The 16,708-nt window shown below is 37.1% G+C and overlaps 1 protein-coding gene across 1 annotated transcript in view; it reads left to right on the top strand.

Moving 5' to 3' along the window:
* necab1 (N-terminal EF-hand calcium binding protein 1) overlaps positions 1-16,708 on the top strand; it is a 47,114-nt gene that overhangs the window by 829 nt on the left and 29,577 nt on the right. The window contains exons 2-4 of the mRNA XM_067411582.1: positions 8,253-8,361; positions 13,731-13,756; positions 15,777-15,874. Coding sequence (XP_067267683.1) covers positions 8,253-8,361; positions 13,731-13,756; positions 15,777-15,874 — 233 coding nt within the window. The remainder of the gene's footprint in view (positions 1-8,252; positions 8,362-13,730; positions 13,757-15,776; positions 15,875-16,708) is intronic.

The raw sequence follows: 16,708 nt of genomic DNA on the forward strand, positions 1-16,708 counted from the left end.
ATACTTTTTATCTCTAAATGAGTGTTATAATTTTGACTTTTCATTTCAAAGTACAACTTTGTATGTCATGATTATGATTTATGATTTCCATATGAGATATGATTCTCGTGCTGTCTTTATATATATATATATACACTACCAGTCAAAAGTTTGGAAACATAATAAATACAGAAAAAATAATAATATTGTGAAATATTATTACAATTTAAAATTATGGTTTTCTATTTTAATATACTTTAGAATATAATTTATTTCTGTGATGCAAAGCTGAATGTCACATGATCCTTCAGAAATCATTCTAATACATTCTAAAACAGTTGTGCTGCTTCATATTATTTTATAACCTTTGATACTTTTTCAGGATTCTTTGATGAATAAAAAGTAAAAAAAAATATATCAGCATTTATTTTAAATAGAAATCTAACAATATACACTACCGTTTAAAAGTTTGGGGTCAGCAATTTCTTTCTTTTTTTTTAAAGAAATTATTACTTTTATTCAGCACAGATGTGTTAAATGGATAAAAAGTGATTAAGATTTATATTGTTAGAAAAGATTTATATTTTCAATAAATGCTGCTCTTTTTTAACCTTTTATTCATCAGTGAATCCTGAAAAAAAGTATCACATGTTCCAAAAAAAATATTAAGCAACACAACTGTTTACAATATTGATAATAACTGAGTATCAAATCAGCATATTAGAATGATTTCTGAAGGATCATGTGACACTGAAGACTTGAGTAATGATGCTGAAAATTCAGCTTTGCATCACAGAAATAAATTATATTTTAAACTATATTTAAATAGAAAATCATAATTTTATATTGTAATAATATTTCACAATATTATTGTTTTTTCTGTATTTATTATGAAATAAATGCATCCTTAATGAGCATAAGAGACTTCGTTCAAAAACATTCAAAATAGTAATGTTTCCACATTTTTGACTGGTAGTGTATATACTTTAAGAAAGTACATTTACTAACGGGAATATTTCACTGATCATTTTTAAGAAGTTGGAAAATATACTATTTTATTTAATTGATTCATTTGATCATATCATAGTTAAAATACAGGTTCAGTCCAATTAATTCGATCTAAACCGGCTTAAGACTCAAACTGCAGATAATGTCAGCATTTGTTTTGGTATGTTGGCATAATTAATTTCTAGGTTTTATAAGAAATTGAAGATTAAAATTTGAGAATCTTCTGTTGACTTACACTGATGGAATATTCAGCCTTCAAAAAGCCACAATACTCTCATGCACAACAATTCTCATGACAACAGCAAAGCTGCTCTGATAAAGAATTTCATCTGCATAGAATCAAAGTCAGGGGTTACTTTAAAGTTCAATGCTGCCTAGCAATCACTACTTTTCCTTTAGCAAATACAAATCTAGTTTGCTTTGTAAATCTATGAAGCACACTGATAGGTTGACAAATCCCAATTCTTCCATTGTTTTGAGTGTGTGTGTGTGTGTGTGTGTGTGTGTGTGTGTGTGTGTGTGTGTGTGTGTGTGTGTGTGTGTTTAAAGTCCTCTCATTGTGTTTCAAATAGGGATTCATGCAAATGCACTCAGTTCAAATAGTAAGAAAATAAAACTGCTTTAACAAAAACTGGGGTTTTATTTAAAAGATAACAGTAAAAAGTAATAATTGCCCCTATAATGGCTAGTCAAAAGCCTCCAGTCTTAGCATTGCTGATCATTTTGATATTTGACACCCTTCACCTTTAAAACAGATCCTCTTCTTCTCAGAATTCTGTCACACAAGCCCTTAACTGTATAGTACTTTGTATATTTCACAATTGCTGATGACGATAAGCATCTGGTTGTTTGCCAGATGAAGGTGGTGTCTATTTTGTACTCTGCATACCAGAATGGACCATCATAGTTCAAAGACTAATAGATTTTGTGTGTGGAAGGTTATGGAGGCATTGGACTTTACACTGGTTTTCATGAAATCACTTTTTGAACTATTTTATCAGTATTTATGAGAATATTATCAGAGTACCGGCTTTGCATCATAGCCATTCATTTAGATAATACCACATTGAGCAATCATCAGACCTGTCGATCATGTCATTATGGATCATCTTTGATTTTAGACATTGAGGGCTGAAGGCAATAAATGGCTTTGTCCATAAGTAAACAGATAAATGTTGTAAAACTGACTTATCCAACCACACTACATTCATGCGCTCTGTTCAAGGGTAATGTATTTGTTCTCTTTACAAAAGATCATTGGTGCATTGACCTTTGTCAAAGGATTTTTGAATGGCAGCTTAGTCATAAACCACATAGTATTTTAATGTGGCTGCATGGGTCACAGAGTTGCTTATTTAATTCTGTGTTATTTTTTGTGGGATTTAGCAGCTGTCCCATTAGTTAGCTTCAACTAGTAATTGCTAAAATGTAACTTAACATTTAGGCCTATAATTTATGCCTACTGTATTTTTTAAAACACCTTTAAAGCTGCATTTCGTAAGTTTTGCCTCTTTGTCGCCATCTCTGTTTGAAACCTGCAATTGCAGTTATTTGTGGAATTATCATCTTTACGTGGATTGTGCGTTGGCATGGCTTCTCAGCGCGGATGAATCGGCGTGGATGCTGTACTTCGGAATAACAGATTCTTTTGCTTTTGACCATGGCTGAATATCCAGTTGTCACTGATGATTGTCATTTGGACCTTTCTGGTTTACAATTTTCCATCAAAATGATAATTATTCCAGCTGCTGTGAATAAAGGCTATAAATGATCCGCTACCAGCAGCGTCCTCACATGCCATATAGCCTAGCTGGGACTCCTTCTTCCACGCCCGGATTGGCTAATCGGGAGCACCGGGAGAATTCCCGGTGGGCTGTTGTTGTCATGGCACTGGGTTGAAATATGGATGCTCTAGAAACTGTGGACGCGGCCAAATGTACTAAGCTGAGTAGCCTAACTTTTTCCTAAAAAAGGAAGAAGGGATGAGGTGACGTCTTTAGGGACAGCGGGACAAGTTCTAAATCAATGCTAAATTAAGGTAAGGCAAATAGTCTAAGCCACCGGAGGCCGATTTAAGTAACGTAAATAAATAAGAAGGAAGAGGGGAAAGCATGTATGCAGCTTACTCATATCGTAATAATAGTAGGCAAATAATAAAATATGGCCTATCACTTATGTTATGTTGCTTGCTATGCTATTACACATTGGACAACAATATTCATTTTTCTGTCCAACAAGCTTAACCAGACAGTAAAATGTGATTTTGTAACATTAACTTTTTTTTTTTTAAACAAATGTAATGACCTACTTTAATATTTTACTGTAAAGTTGTTCAATTTTGTAGGATTTATGGTATTTTGTTATTTATTTGCCTCAATTTGTAATAATTTAAGTATATACATTTATATAAAATAGCAACATTTTATGTTCAATCCACTTTAATAAAGATCTACATTTTTAAATTTCATTCATAGTGATAGACATGAAAAATGTGCCTGGGTTTAGGAGATTACTGCCATCTACTGGAAAGCAAACAATTAAATTAAAATTAAAATAACATGAATTTTTAACTACAGCCACATGGCTAGAGAATTAATCAATGGTTCACATTATAAAATCATTATTATAACTATAAAAATAACTCTATATCAAATTGTAGCGTTTTTTGTACTATCATTTGTACTATCATGGGTATTTGAAGATATTTTTTGAAAAATACAGTTATTTACAAGGTTGTAGAGAACAGTGCACTATTGCAGACTTATATACTGAAACCCACCAGTACTGATTTTTTTTTAGAAAACATTATTACAAGCTTACCGTTGTGAATCAGGCTAAGGTAAGGTGATAGTTTTGAACACTGGCTGGTTATGTACTTGGTTAAAGGTTCTTTATTTAATATCCATGGAATTCTTTAAATAGAATTGTACTTTATAGTGGAAAAAAATCTTTAGATTTTTAAAATGTTCTTTACACTAAGAAAAAATGGTTCTTCTATAGCAAAGCTATGAAAAACCTAGTATTGGGACTTTTTATTTTAAAGAGCGTAATCAGTGATCATCTCTGATTCATTTGAACATTGAAAAAAAAAAAAAAAAAAAATCTCTGGCTGAAGCATGCGACAGGTTTTGACCAATGTCTCAAGAATCGGTTTATTTTTCTTTAATAAACTTCTAACATGATGTTTCTGATGTTGGCATGTTTTACCACAAGATGTCGCTGCTGATTCACCTTCAATGTACTAAAAGATATTTGTGCTTCATGGCAAGGAATTGCCATCTGTCATCTAAGCTAAAAGTGATTTTTACAGTTACTTGATCTCACAGAAATCGTTTTTACGTGATTAAAAGTAAATAACGTGTGTGTGTGTGTGTGTGTGTGTGTGTGTGTGTGTGTGTGTGTGTGTGTGTGTGTGTGTGTGTGTGTGTGTGTGTGTGTGTGTGTGTGTGTGTGTGCGTGCGTGCATGATCATTATTATATAATTATGTACTCCTCATGTTGTTCCAAACAATTGAGAAATAAAGTTTCTTACTTTTATTACATTTTTGTGCACTATTCAATTTCTTTCCATGGAAAAGAACATCTAGGGCATTCCATTTGCATTCCAGAGGAAAGAAAGTTGAAACATGAGGGTGATAAATTATGACATTTTCATTGTTGGTGTAGACCATATATGGCGTATATAGTTTTCCATTATTCTGTCATTTGTAACACAACAAACATTAAGAAACGCATTGTAAAAACTATCTTCATGGTGAGAGAGTAAGAAAATTGTTTATCCCCGCTGAGACAGGTAGGAAGTAATAACTAGCGTGATTGCACACCGCAAAGCGAATGTCATTGGTGCGCTGCGCAGCATCAGGAGACCTGTGGCTCATCACTGGAGTACAGCGGGAGATTCCTTTCACGCGCATTACAGCTACACACTGCAGAACGCGCACTCGTTCTCTCTGCACGCGCATTTGTGTGGACGAATTAAGCGTTATTATAGCTGAAAGAAAAGTTAGATATTTATTTATCACGAGGAATCACTATGGATTGCTCTGAAGAGGTGCATTCACTTTCAGATGAAGCCAGCACTCCCATCGAGTTAAAGAAAGGAATGTCAATATTTTTGGATGTGAGTATTTTAAAAAAAAATCTTAATCTGATTGTAATACTGAATTAATGTGCTGAACGATAAAGGGAAAGTGGAAATGTAAAAGAACCTGTTGATGGATCCACAGTGCTGTATAAGGGTTTGTATTGAGTCCACTCGCAGATTGATTGACCTTTCATTTGAGTAAATTAAATTTACTTCAAGGCTCCCCAAGTTTTATTAATCTGCTTAATTGCCTAGTTATTAACATTTAACGAATTTATTGTTTATTTTTCGAGTTACATGGATGCAGTTAAATTTTCTTCAGTGCCTAAATTTTTCCGTTTTGTCTATATCTAATCAGCCAATCACATTGCAGCCACTCGATGCATGCTGACTTCACGTGCTCTCGGAATTATCTTAAATATGAGTTATCTACTTAAAAATTGCACATGAACGCCCTCAAATTTCGAATTATCAAGTTTCCGGTGGCACACGAAGGCAGCATTAGAAAAGACGATCTGCTGAAGTTCAAACTGAGCATAGAAATGGGGAAGAAAGGTGATTTAAATGACTTTGAACGTGGCATGGTTGTTGGTGCCAGACGGGCTGGTATTTCAGAAACTGCTGATACAGGGATTTTCATGCACAACCACAGGGTTTACAGAAAATGGTCCAAAAAAGAGAAAATATCCAGTGAGCGGCAGTTCTATGGGCGAAAATGCCTTGTTGATGTCAGAGGTCAGGAGAGAATGGCCAGACTGAGGTATGCAGAAGAGCATCTCTGAATGCACAACACATTGAACCTTGAAGCAGATGGGCTACAGCACTCCTATTATCTAAGGAAACTGAGGCTACAATTCACACGGGCTCACCAAAATTGAATAACAGAAGATTGGAAAAATGTTGCCTGGTATGCTGAGTCTTGATTTCTGCTGCAGCAATCAGATGGTAGGGTCAGAATTTGGTGTAAACAACATGAAAGCATGGATCCATCCTTCATTGTATCAATGGTTCAGGCTGGTGGTGGTGGTGTAATGGTGTGGGGGATATTTTCTTGGCACCCTTTGGGCACCTTAGTACCAACTGAGTATTCTTTAAACGCCACAGCCTAAGTATTGTTGCTGACCATGTCCATCCCTTTATGACCACTGTGTACCCGTCTTCTGATAGCTACTTCCAGCTGGATAACACACCATGTCACAAAGCTCAAATCATCTAAAATTGGATTCTTGAACATAACAATAAGTTCACTATACTCAAATGGCCTTCACCATCACCAGATCTCAATCCAATAGAGCACCTTTGGGATGTCAGCAGCATTTGGTTATTATACTGATCTCAGGTCTTGATCTTGAAGTGTTCAGGTCATGTGAGACTGGCATCCTTCATTGATATTCATAGGCTTATGTAATACATTGTGCTCAGAGCACTCATTATTACTCATTGCATTTTTATGTTTGCAGTTATTATGCGTATTGTTAATTAGCATATTGTTAATTAGTTTATTCACATGAACATTTAGTTATTAAATAGTCTCTTTTCTGCTCTATAATATATGCAGATCTTCTTTAACCGCAAAGACATGCAGTGCAGTTTGAATTGCTAATTAAATTGTAGTATGCCGTCTAAAGAGCTTCCCCCGGGACGTGAGGTGTGTATTGTTAATTATGATACTGGAATAAGGAAGCACCGGGCCCTGACAGATTGGTGGCATAGTTTTTCACTCCTCTAAGGAGGAAGCTAAATTCAGCATAGTCTTGGCATGCCTATAGCAGAGGACCATATTTAGAGTGTGAACATTCTTGCTGTGAATTGGGACTTTATTTAACAGACTGCTACAGTGCGCCTGGGTGTTCAAAGTCAACATAGCCATCATCACTTTTTCTTTCATCACTGCTCTTTTTAGGACTCGACCTAAATAATTTACAGTGCTAGAGTCCCTTTACATGATCAACGTAGCATGAATTCTCCTGGCTATGAACTGATGTTGTCCTGTTTGCTTTCAGATACTGAGAAGAGCTGACAAAAATGGTAAGGCATTGCCTTTCTGTCTTTTAAAGTGCACTTGTTGTTCACCTGCATAATAAACTGTTTGTTATAGACTAGTGCTCATTACTTGACGCCTCCATATGTTTGAATGGTTGTCCATTCCCAGTCTACGCTGTTGCTCTGTTGTCATGGAAACACTAGACTGTCCATACGTTTCCTAATGGTAGTCAATATTTTAGTAGAGTGATAACAAACAAATGTCACTGTGTTCCTCCCCAACACTCCCTCTTATAGTTCAGAATTTAAAAAAATTCCATTGATTTAGAAGTTGAGTTTAGGCATCGGAATTCAAACTCAGTTACTTTGCTTTAGCATACACTGTAAAAATTATTTGCTGGTTTAACTTAAGTAACCTGGTTGACATTTAACATTTTCAGTTCATTGAAACACAAAGATAGACACTTTGGTGATCCAACTAATATTATGTTCATTCATTTACAGATAATTGCATACGATTAAAATTATGTTAAAGAAAACATTATTGTAAGTTTATGTATCTGAAGGTGAGAATTGTAAGTTATGTCTGAGAAATCTTGTGTATTGAAACAAAATTTAAATTATAAAATTATTATTATATACAGTATGTAAATTTTGAAGAATGTATAATAAGTTCTGGCTCTAACAACACAATTGGATTCTATCATGTCAGTCAATGCAATATTAATGCGCAATATAGACTTTTATAATCAGTCACAAGGATATTTGTAGATCTCTTTCCCTCTTCCTCATATTGTGTTCATTTTAAGGTTCCTTTACTGCATTTTATTTCATATTGTATATAGGTGTACAGCACTCTGCATGTGCAGCAGTACATCTATTCTATTTTGAGTATAGCTCGGCGTGAGTCACCTGTCACTGTTTGTTTAAAAACCTCTGTGTGTCTGCAGCAACTAACACAAGCCCTCAGCTCTGTCGCAAACATTATCTTGTGGTGTCTGTGTGCATGTTTTTCCCAAACACCTGAGATCTGATGATCTGATGTGAATGAGCTGAATTGTCATAGTCTGAAGGATAATGAACTTTAATTTCTTTCTCATTTATAGATTCAACACTGTCTTTATTAAAGTTGAAATACTTTTATGAGTTCAGTTTTGTTTTTCAAGGCAAATTTTTAACCACATTTTCCTCCCAAAAGATGATGGGAAGCTGTCCTTTGATGAGTTCAAGGCTTATTTCTCAGATGGTGTTCTGTCAGGAGATGAATTAAAGGAGCTTTTCCATACAATTGACACTCATAACACAGAGTAAGTATTGCTGTTTATCTTTCACATACACATACTACTGACAAGAAATCAAATTGCTGGAACCATTGTGAGGGTACTGCCACATGTGTCAGACACAATCATATAGCAGGAATCTAATTGTTTTGATGAAAATACATGTGCGCTAGGACCGGTGATGTAGTCGAGACCAGCTCATCGTTGGCAAAGTTGTAAGGCTGGTTTACCAAGTTAAAAGTTATGCACTACTAAATGTTTGCATTGCGCCATTAAACTTAGTTGAAATGTAACTCTATGTGTAAACTAAATGTTTAAAGATGCTTCTGACCAGGAATTTGAAATAAAACAGTAGATTGAGTGAATTGCATCAATAAGCTCTTGTTTTACAAACGTCAATTCTTTAGACATGTGATGATGTTGATATTTAGTCCCAAATCGCACCACTGGTTTAGCCCAGTCCCAAGTTGCCTTCGTCTCTGCTGGTTCAGCCCAGTCCCAAATCGCTCTACTGGTTTAACCCAGTCCCAAATTGCCTTCGTCTCCGCTAGTTCAGCCCAGTCCCAAGTCGCCTTTGTCTCCTCTGGTTCAGCCCAGTCCCAGGTTGCCTTCGTCTCTGTTGGTTCAGCCCAGTCCCAAGTCACATTTGTCTCCTCTGGCTCAGCCCAGTCCCAAGTTGCCTTCGTCTCTCCTGATTCAGCCCAGTCCCAAGTTGCCTTTGTCTCCTCTGGCTCAGCCCAGTCCCAAGTTGCCTTCATCTCTGCAGGTTCAGCCCACTCCCAAATCGCTCCACTGGTTTAGCCTAGTCCCAAGTTGCCTTCATATCTGCTAGTTCAGCCCACTCCCAAATCGCTCCACCCAAGTTGCCTTCGTCTCTGCTAGTTCAGCCCAGTCCCGAGTCGCCTTTGTCTCCTCTGACTCAGCCCAGTCCCAAGTTGCCTTCATCTCTGCTGGTTCAGCCCACTCCCAAATCGCTCCACTGGTTTAGCCTAGTCCCAAGTTGCATTCGTATCTGCTAGTTCAGTCCACCTCCAAATCGCTCCACCCAAGTTGCCTTCGTCTCTGCTAGTTCAGCCCAGTCCCAAGTTGCCTTCATCTCTGCTGGTTCAGCCCAGTCCCAAGTTGCCTTCGTCTCCAGTAGTTCAGCCCACTCCCAATCGCTCCACTGATTTAGCCCAGTCTCAAGTCACCTTCATCTCCATTGGTTCAGCTCAGTCCCAAGTCACCTTCGTCTTTGCTGGCTTAGCCCAGTCCCAAGTCGTCCTCATCTACGCCAGTCCCCTTTCAGGTCTCCTTGTCTCCGCTGGTTCCCTCCAGCTTCTTGGCTACCCCTCCTCTGCTGGTCATGCCCAGCAATATGGCTCTGCCTGGGACTTCCCAGCCCCAGCTCCGTCTTGTGCCTCTAAGTCCATTACACCACCTTGGCCCGTCGACATATCGGCTCCACCTTGGCTCATCACTCCCTCGGCCTTTGTCAGTCATCGCTCTGCCTCCTGACTTCTCATCCCTCAGGTCGGGCTTCTCCTGCCCTCTGGCTCCTCCTCAGTTCTCCAGCATCCTGGTTCCACCTTGGCCACTCACTCCTCCGTGGCCTCCTTGTCCTCTGGTGTTGCCTGGTCTCTCCATCCCTTGGACTTCACCTGGGTCTCCACCACTTTTGTCAGGTGGACTCCAGGCATTGCCCTGGCTTCTCTCTCCATTGGTTCCGCCATGGGTCATCCTCCTCCTGGCTCCTATGTGGGTTGCTCTAGGGACTCTTACTGTCATGTTTTTGTTTGTTGTCATAGTTACTCATTGTTTGTAGCACCTGCTCCTTGTGTAGATTATCAGTTTTGCTGTATATATTGCCCTCAGTTTGTTCTGTTCTTTTTTCACTGTTGCTTGTGATGAACGCACACTGTTTTTCATATTCAATGGATTATCAACTTGTTGTAATTGTGCTTTGATTTATTCATTAAAGTAAAAGGCTGCATATAGATCCACTTTGCCTCACCTCATCTTCTTGCCTGTTCGGATGTTACAAATTCATGCTCTTTCTACATATCTTCTGCTCATGATTTTGAAGGCTGCTATTGGATTATTGAAGGTAAATGTCATATTATGCAACTACTAGATACACTATGCCTTACGAACTAATGGTGCAACCAAGCCAGCTGTAGTTAGTTAGTAGATTCTTAGCCTCTAGTGTGGACTTAACATTCCAATTTACGTAAGAACTTATGAATGTCTGTTGAAACACTACCTTGAAGAGGAACGAGCGAGTCTGAGCCGAAATCGAGTGCATGACAAGCCCAAGACCACAAAAATATAGTCTTAGACTAAGGCCCCGTCCACACGGAGACGCGTTTCTGTGAAACCGCACAATTTTTTTATTGGATAGGCATTTCGTCCACACGGATCCGGTGTTTTCGAATGGTGAAACCGCTATTTTTTGAAACTGGGTCCCAGAGTGGATAAATTTGAAAATGCCGTCTTTGCACTATCGTGTGGACGGGGCAATCCGTATATTTTCTGAAACAATGATGTCATCACCCCACGTTTTGACCCAAGTCAGACGCACTAACACCACAAAACAGCACCAACAACAGCAATAGCAGACTCTACATGCTTGTGTTCGTGCTGCAGAAACTACTGAGCCAAAATAAAGCGTTATTTCATTTTAGAAGCGAGGAAAAAAAAAAAGATCGGATTGGGGCAAGCTCCGGCTTCGTGTGTACGGGGCCTTAGACTCAACAGTACTACAACACTAGGTAGAACCACGCTTTTACATCTGAACAGAGTTGTTACATATGAATAGGGGTGGTCTCTTGATTCCTAGTTTTCAGAATCAATTTCAATACTTGATTCCGGACTAATTTTCTTGATTGGTAAGAAAAAATAATGTGTTCAAATAAATGAATGATTCAAAGACTCACCCATTTCAAAGAAGTTAACTGATTGTTAACTGAGCAGAATTGTAAAATTTGACTCACTGGGCTGAATCAGAATTCTCAGTACTTGCTGTTATGGCTCATCAGTTATTTTATAATCAGAATAATAGACACAGTCAGGTCAATTTACCTGAAAGAAACTGATTCAAAGCATAAGAGTCCACTTGATGCCCCTGAGTCAAAGAATTGATTCTTTTTGGAATCAACTCCCAGCTATACGTATAAAAAAACGCAAATACTATAGAGATTAGAGCTTCATTTTAGAGTTTCATTTTTACAGTGTTCTTGCCATTTTTCTTGCTGTATGATTTTGTCACAAAAAAAGGCGTGACTATACATTAGCAACCATACAAGAGCCATAGACCAACAACCATAGTCCTGATGATGTCATTACAGCATCTGCCGCTAGTAACATTCACTGAGGGCGAGGGTGCGCTGTCTCTCAAACACGACAGACTCTTGTCAAACTGATGCGTATCATGCTTCTGGCTTGCTAGACACAGCCATGTCAATGGTTCATGGTAATGTGTGTGTTTGTGTGAGAGAGATAAAGCAGTTTGGTTTCCTCTTGGATGAATACTTGAATATTTTCTTGGATGAAAAATGAAAGGGTTTTAAATTGTGCATTTATAATGCTTGACATTTCAAAGGAAAAAATTCAAGTATTTTTTTTTTTTTTTGAAATAACAAATCTACATTAAAAGGATTAGTTCACCCTAAAAATAAAAACTGTGTATTTAGCCCATTATTTACAGTTATGTCTATGTAGTGATTAACATAGCTTGTCTGTGTAGCATATGTTATAAGGAGTAGATTTTTAACATGCTTTCACCTCCCCACAAATTATTCCATGTCACTTAAAGTCATCTTGGTTTCCATAGCAGCAGCTCTCCTGGCTGGTACATGCTCCCTTTGTAGTAGGTGTTTGATGAGAATGTGCTTCTGATTTTATTTTCCATTCATTGTGTGGCCAGGGCAGATTTGGTTTGATGTAGTATTTCAAAGGAAAAATCACTTTCCTGTGCCAACATAATTGTTGGCTCTTCCCCTTAGCACAATTGTTTTGCGGTCAAGCATCAATTAAACATTATAGATAGTGATAAATATATAGTATAAACCTGATTCTTTTTTTTTTTTTTCAGGAAAGTGACACGCAATCTTGTAAGATTAAGGGTCCTGCATTTACACTCTCATGGATATGGATTATCGCAATTCATTGGTCATAGTCAGAGAAACCTGGAAGGAGAATACCTTGAAAACATTTTCTCAGCAGAATTAATTATTATTCAGTATTGAATATGAGAAGAGCTCAGGGTTTTTATGTCTACACTAAAGATTTCAACCCCACTAAAATTAATGAGAGTGATTTTATTCCATTTTAATGACAATTTCAATGCATGTAGCCCAAAATGCTTTGTACTGTCTCTCTTGTTATGGTATAATGTCTCAGGGAGAGAGTAGATATGAGATGAGATATGAAAATTGTTGACAGTGTACAGCTGGTGGTACTTAAGGCCTTATTGATGTGTTGTCTCTGTATGTTTATCGAAGGCTTTACCTCCTGCTACGAGGTCTAGCTCAGTCAGTTAACAGTTCAGCTGTGATGCCAATCCCTCTGTATTTTATCCAGCAAGTCTAGCAATAGTTATTTTTTGCATCCTCTAGAACAGTTTTAAGAATTTTGATTGTTAAAATAGAGGTCTCCAGGAAAAAAAGGGTCAGAGAACCACTGCTCTAGACTGTAGAAACCCAAAGAATCCAGTCATTGCTTCTACAACTGCCAAATGCTGAAAATCTTCCACCCTCTGTGCTGGAAAAAGGATTAAAAACTCTAATCACTGTCTCTCTGTGAAGCTAATGGAAATTGCTGTTTGTTGTTTAGTGCCAAAGTAAAATAAAACCAGAATTTTACCTTTCAGCCAATTTGAACGGTTCCATTCATTACTTCATTTTGGCTATCTATATTTTAGATTCTTAAAAAACATAGTGATTTTTTTCTTTTTACAAAAATAAAAATATTGATTTAAAAATATTATCTAAAAATGTTATTTTTAGATACATGCACTGTTTAGTGTAAGTGACCATTACTGGCTTCAAAGACTGAAAAATCACTCTAGGAAAGTTCATTCTATGGACACATTAATTCTGAAGTTTTATATTCTCATCCGTAAGATGATGACTTTACCTTACGGCATTGAGCCTCTAATCAGAGCAGGGTTGAGACATGGAGTTGTCAGGGGTCTCATTGTTTGCCTGGTGGGTGTTATGCAGGGTTAGAGTCTAGTTGTCTAAAGATGACCCGCTCTCATTAGGCAAACATCGCACTCCCAAAGGACCTGCCTTTGAGAAAGATGCTGTCTGCATAGCTTGAAATCAGCACAGGATATTAGATCACATTTAGACACAACTCACATGTATTTTTAACAGGAAATGCAATTAACATGTCTGTTTATGGTCTGCTTACAGGAATGTGGAGACAGATGAGCTGTGTGGTAAGAGTTAACAGTTTTTATTAACAATATTACTGGGAGGTTTTATGCTCACTGTAAAGAAAAGGCACCATTTTGTCAACAGTTTTTCTTTTTTTTTTTCCAGTAACCCTGATATAAAGGAAATGGTTTTGAGGCACTCACAAATACTGAAGATAACAATAGGATATTTGAGGCACATTTATAGACTGCCTATCCATAGAGTTGTGCCTCGGGTATCTTTTCATATTTTATAAATAAATCTAATGTAATTTGTATATATTAATTTATATATATATATATATATATATATATATATATATATATATATATATATATATATATATATATAAAAGTTTGGGGTCAGTAAGATTTTTTTAAATAAAAAAATAGTACTTTTATTCTGCAAGGCATTACATTGATCAAAAATAACAATTATGACATTCTTAATCTTACAAAAGATTTAAATTTCAAGTGAATACTGTTCTTTTAACAATTCTATTCATCAAAGAATCCTGAAAAAATGTATCATGGTAGCCACAAAAATATGAACCAGCACAATTGTTTTTAACATTGATAATTCTAAGAGATATTTCTTGAGACTAATGTGTAACTAATCAAAAAACAAGGAAACTGAGAAGAAACATGGACACACATAAAGACAATAAAAATAACTGACATTTAGACTTCTTTCAAAAACATTTTACCCCAATGGTAAACAGGCATCGCAAGTTCACGTTTTACAGCAGAAGCCGACAAGCGCCCTTGTTGTTTGTGTACAGAAACTATGGCTGCGTCCGAAAACCTAGGTTGCTGTCTTGCTGCCTCGCTTCTGAGGCAGTGTAACAGTTTAATGATGTACAGGAATATAGCGCGAGCTTTGGTGAGAACTAAACAAATATTTAATTACTACAGTAGTAATTTCTCGATAGAAATTATATCAAAATTGAAATATGTTGATCAAAATCGTACATTTGTACAAAAACTGAGCAGCAAACACAACTTTCGGACGCCATCTTTATTTTTCTAGCTCAACTGTCACAGAATGGAAAGCACAGGATTGTGGGATATCAAAGGCAGCTAAGGATACATCTATGCTTCCTTCAAAAACCGATCAGATGAAGGTATCTCATGAGAAAGGAAGTGAAGCTAACATTGGATTCGGACGTGCCTTGATGCCTTACTACCTTGAAATATGCCCTCAGAAGGCAGCATTTTCCAGTTTTCGGACGCAGCCTATGACAGAAACCGATAAGTCCGTTTTAGCGAATCAGCGCGCAGTATTCAGGTCAGGTGACAAGGCTTCTAGTCACTTCAAAAAGACGCGCTAGCTGAGGGAAGTTATGTCAAAGCTGACTAAAAGTGATTGAACATTTATAATTTCGACTACTGTAAGTCCTTGTACACCATTAACGACTTACATGCTTAAACCTTGGTTGTTCTTTTGCGTGTGTGTGTGCGCGAACACGTGCGTGGATGTGTGTATGTGTGTGTGTGTGTGTGTGTGTGTGCGTGAGAGAGAGAGAGAGAGAGAGAGAGAGAGAGAGAGAGAGAGAGAGAGAGAGAGAGAGAGAGAGAGAGAGAGAGAGAGAGAGAGAGAGAGGTGTCGATCTGTGTGCCGATTAACTCTGAAACATGAAATGTGGAGTTATCTGCTTTTGCCAAAAAACGACTGTTGGATTTATCTGCTTTTGCTAAAAAACAAACTTTTAATATATATAACGTTATATATATATATATATATATATATATATATATATATATATATATATATATATATATATATATATATATATAAAACATACTTTCAATGAAATTAAATTTTTTAATTTACCTGTATTTTTTATCTGAGTTATTATTACTTAATCAAAACAACCCAACTGCAGTTTGATTGTTATTACTTGGAATGCACAATAAAAAAACATGATTTGTGAGAATAAATAAAAATGGAGTTAACTGTTTTTGCAAATGAACTCTGCAGATGCTTTTATGAAACCTTTGTCATATGTATTTTAATATTTGAAATGGTTTACTTATCTCTTAGAATACTTCTCTCAGCATCTTGGGGAATATGAAAATGTCCTTGCTGCCTTGGAAGACCTGAACGTATCCATACTGAAAGCCATGGACAAAACCAAGAAGGTTGGTAGCCTTCTTACCTCCTTGGCTTTGCATATATTCAACAAATGGACATTATCTCAGTTACATAGTTGATGGATACTACCTCTATGAGAAAAGGAAAATTGTTTTCTTGTCTAATGTATGTCTCACCTTCCTCTGATTGAAAATGGTTTTAGTTAAAGGTACAATTTGTGATATTTTTTTCCGCTAGAGGTCGCTAGAAGCCTATTCAAAACAAAGGCGCAGTTTGATGACGCCAAGTTTTAGAGCGGAAACTTGGTCTCCATCTCAACGGACGGTGCAAAAGAATAGGGATTGGAATCTGGAAGAACTCATGTTTGTGGATGCGATTATTAACGTTACTGTAGTATGAAGCAGAGCAGGACCGAGTGTTGTGGAGCTGAACGAGGAACTGGAGCGATTGATCAACACACGCCTCACGAGCAGCGGGACTTTTATTATGACACAGTCGCCGGCGCTGGCGCCTGCCTGACACAGTCGCTAAGGAACTGCTTGAAGCAAGCTATACGCTAGACACTACTTCCGCATTTGTCCACGGCACTGTTGTCATGTGGTTTCTACGTCAGTAAAGGCGGTAACAAAGGGGAACTGACGTCATTGACAGGCGACTGCACTGCCCCGTGTCACTGTTTAGAATGGGAATTTTCTCATGATTTACAAGTAGTTGAAAACATTAGAGATATTGTTTGTAATCAGCTGGACAAAATATATAACAATAGCCTAGTGGTTTTTGGACATTTTACTGCAAAAATTTTACATATTGTACCTTTAAGTGTACTTGAACATAGCCTTTGTGTATTTTTTTTTATGGGCTTTTTGTGCCTTTATTTGGAG

This window comes from Chanodichthys erythropterus, chromosome 15, assembly GCF_024489055.1.
Source record: "Chanodichthys erythropterus isolate Z2021 chromosome 15, ASM2448905v1, whole genome shotgun sequence".
Lineage (NCBI taxonomy): Eukaryota > Metazoa > Chordata > Actinopteri > Cypriniformes > Xenocyprididae > Chanodichthys > Chanodichthys erythropterus.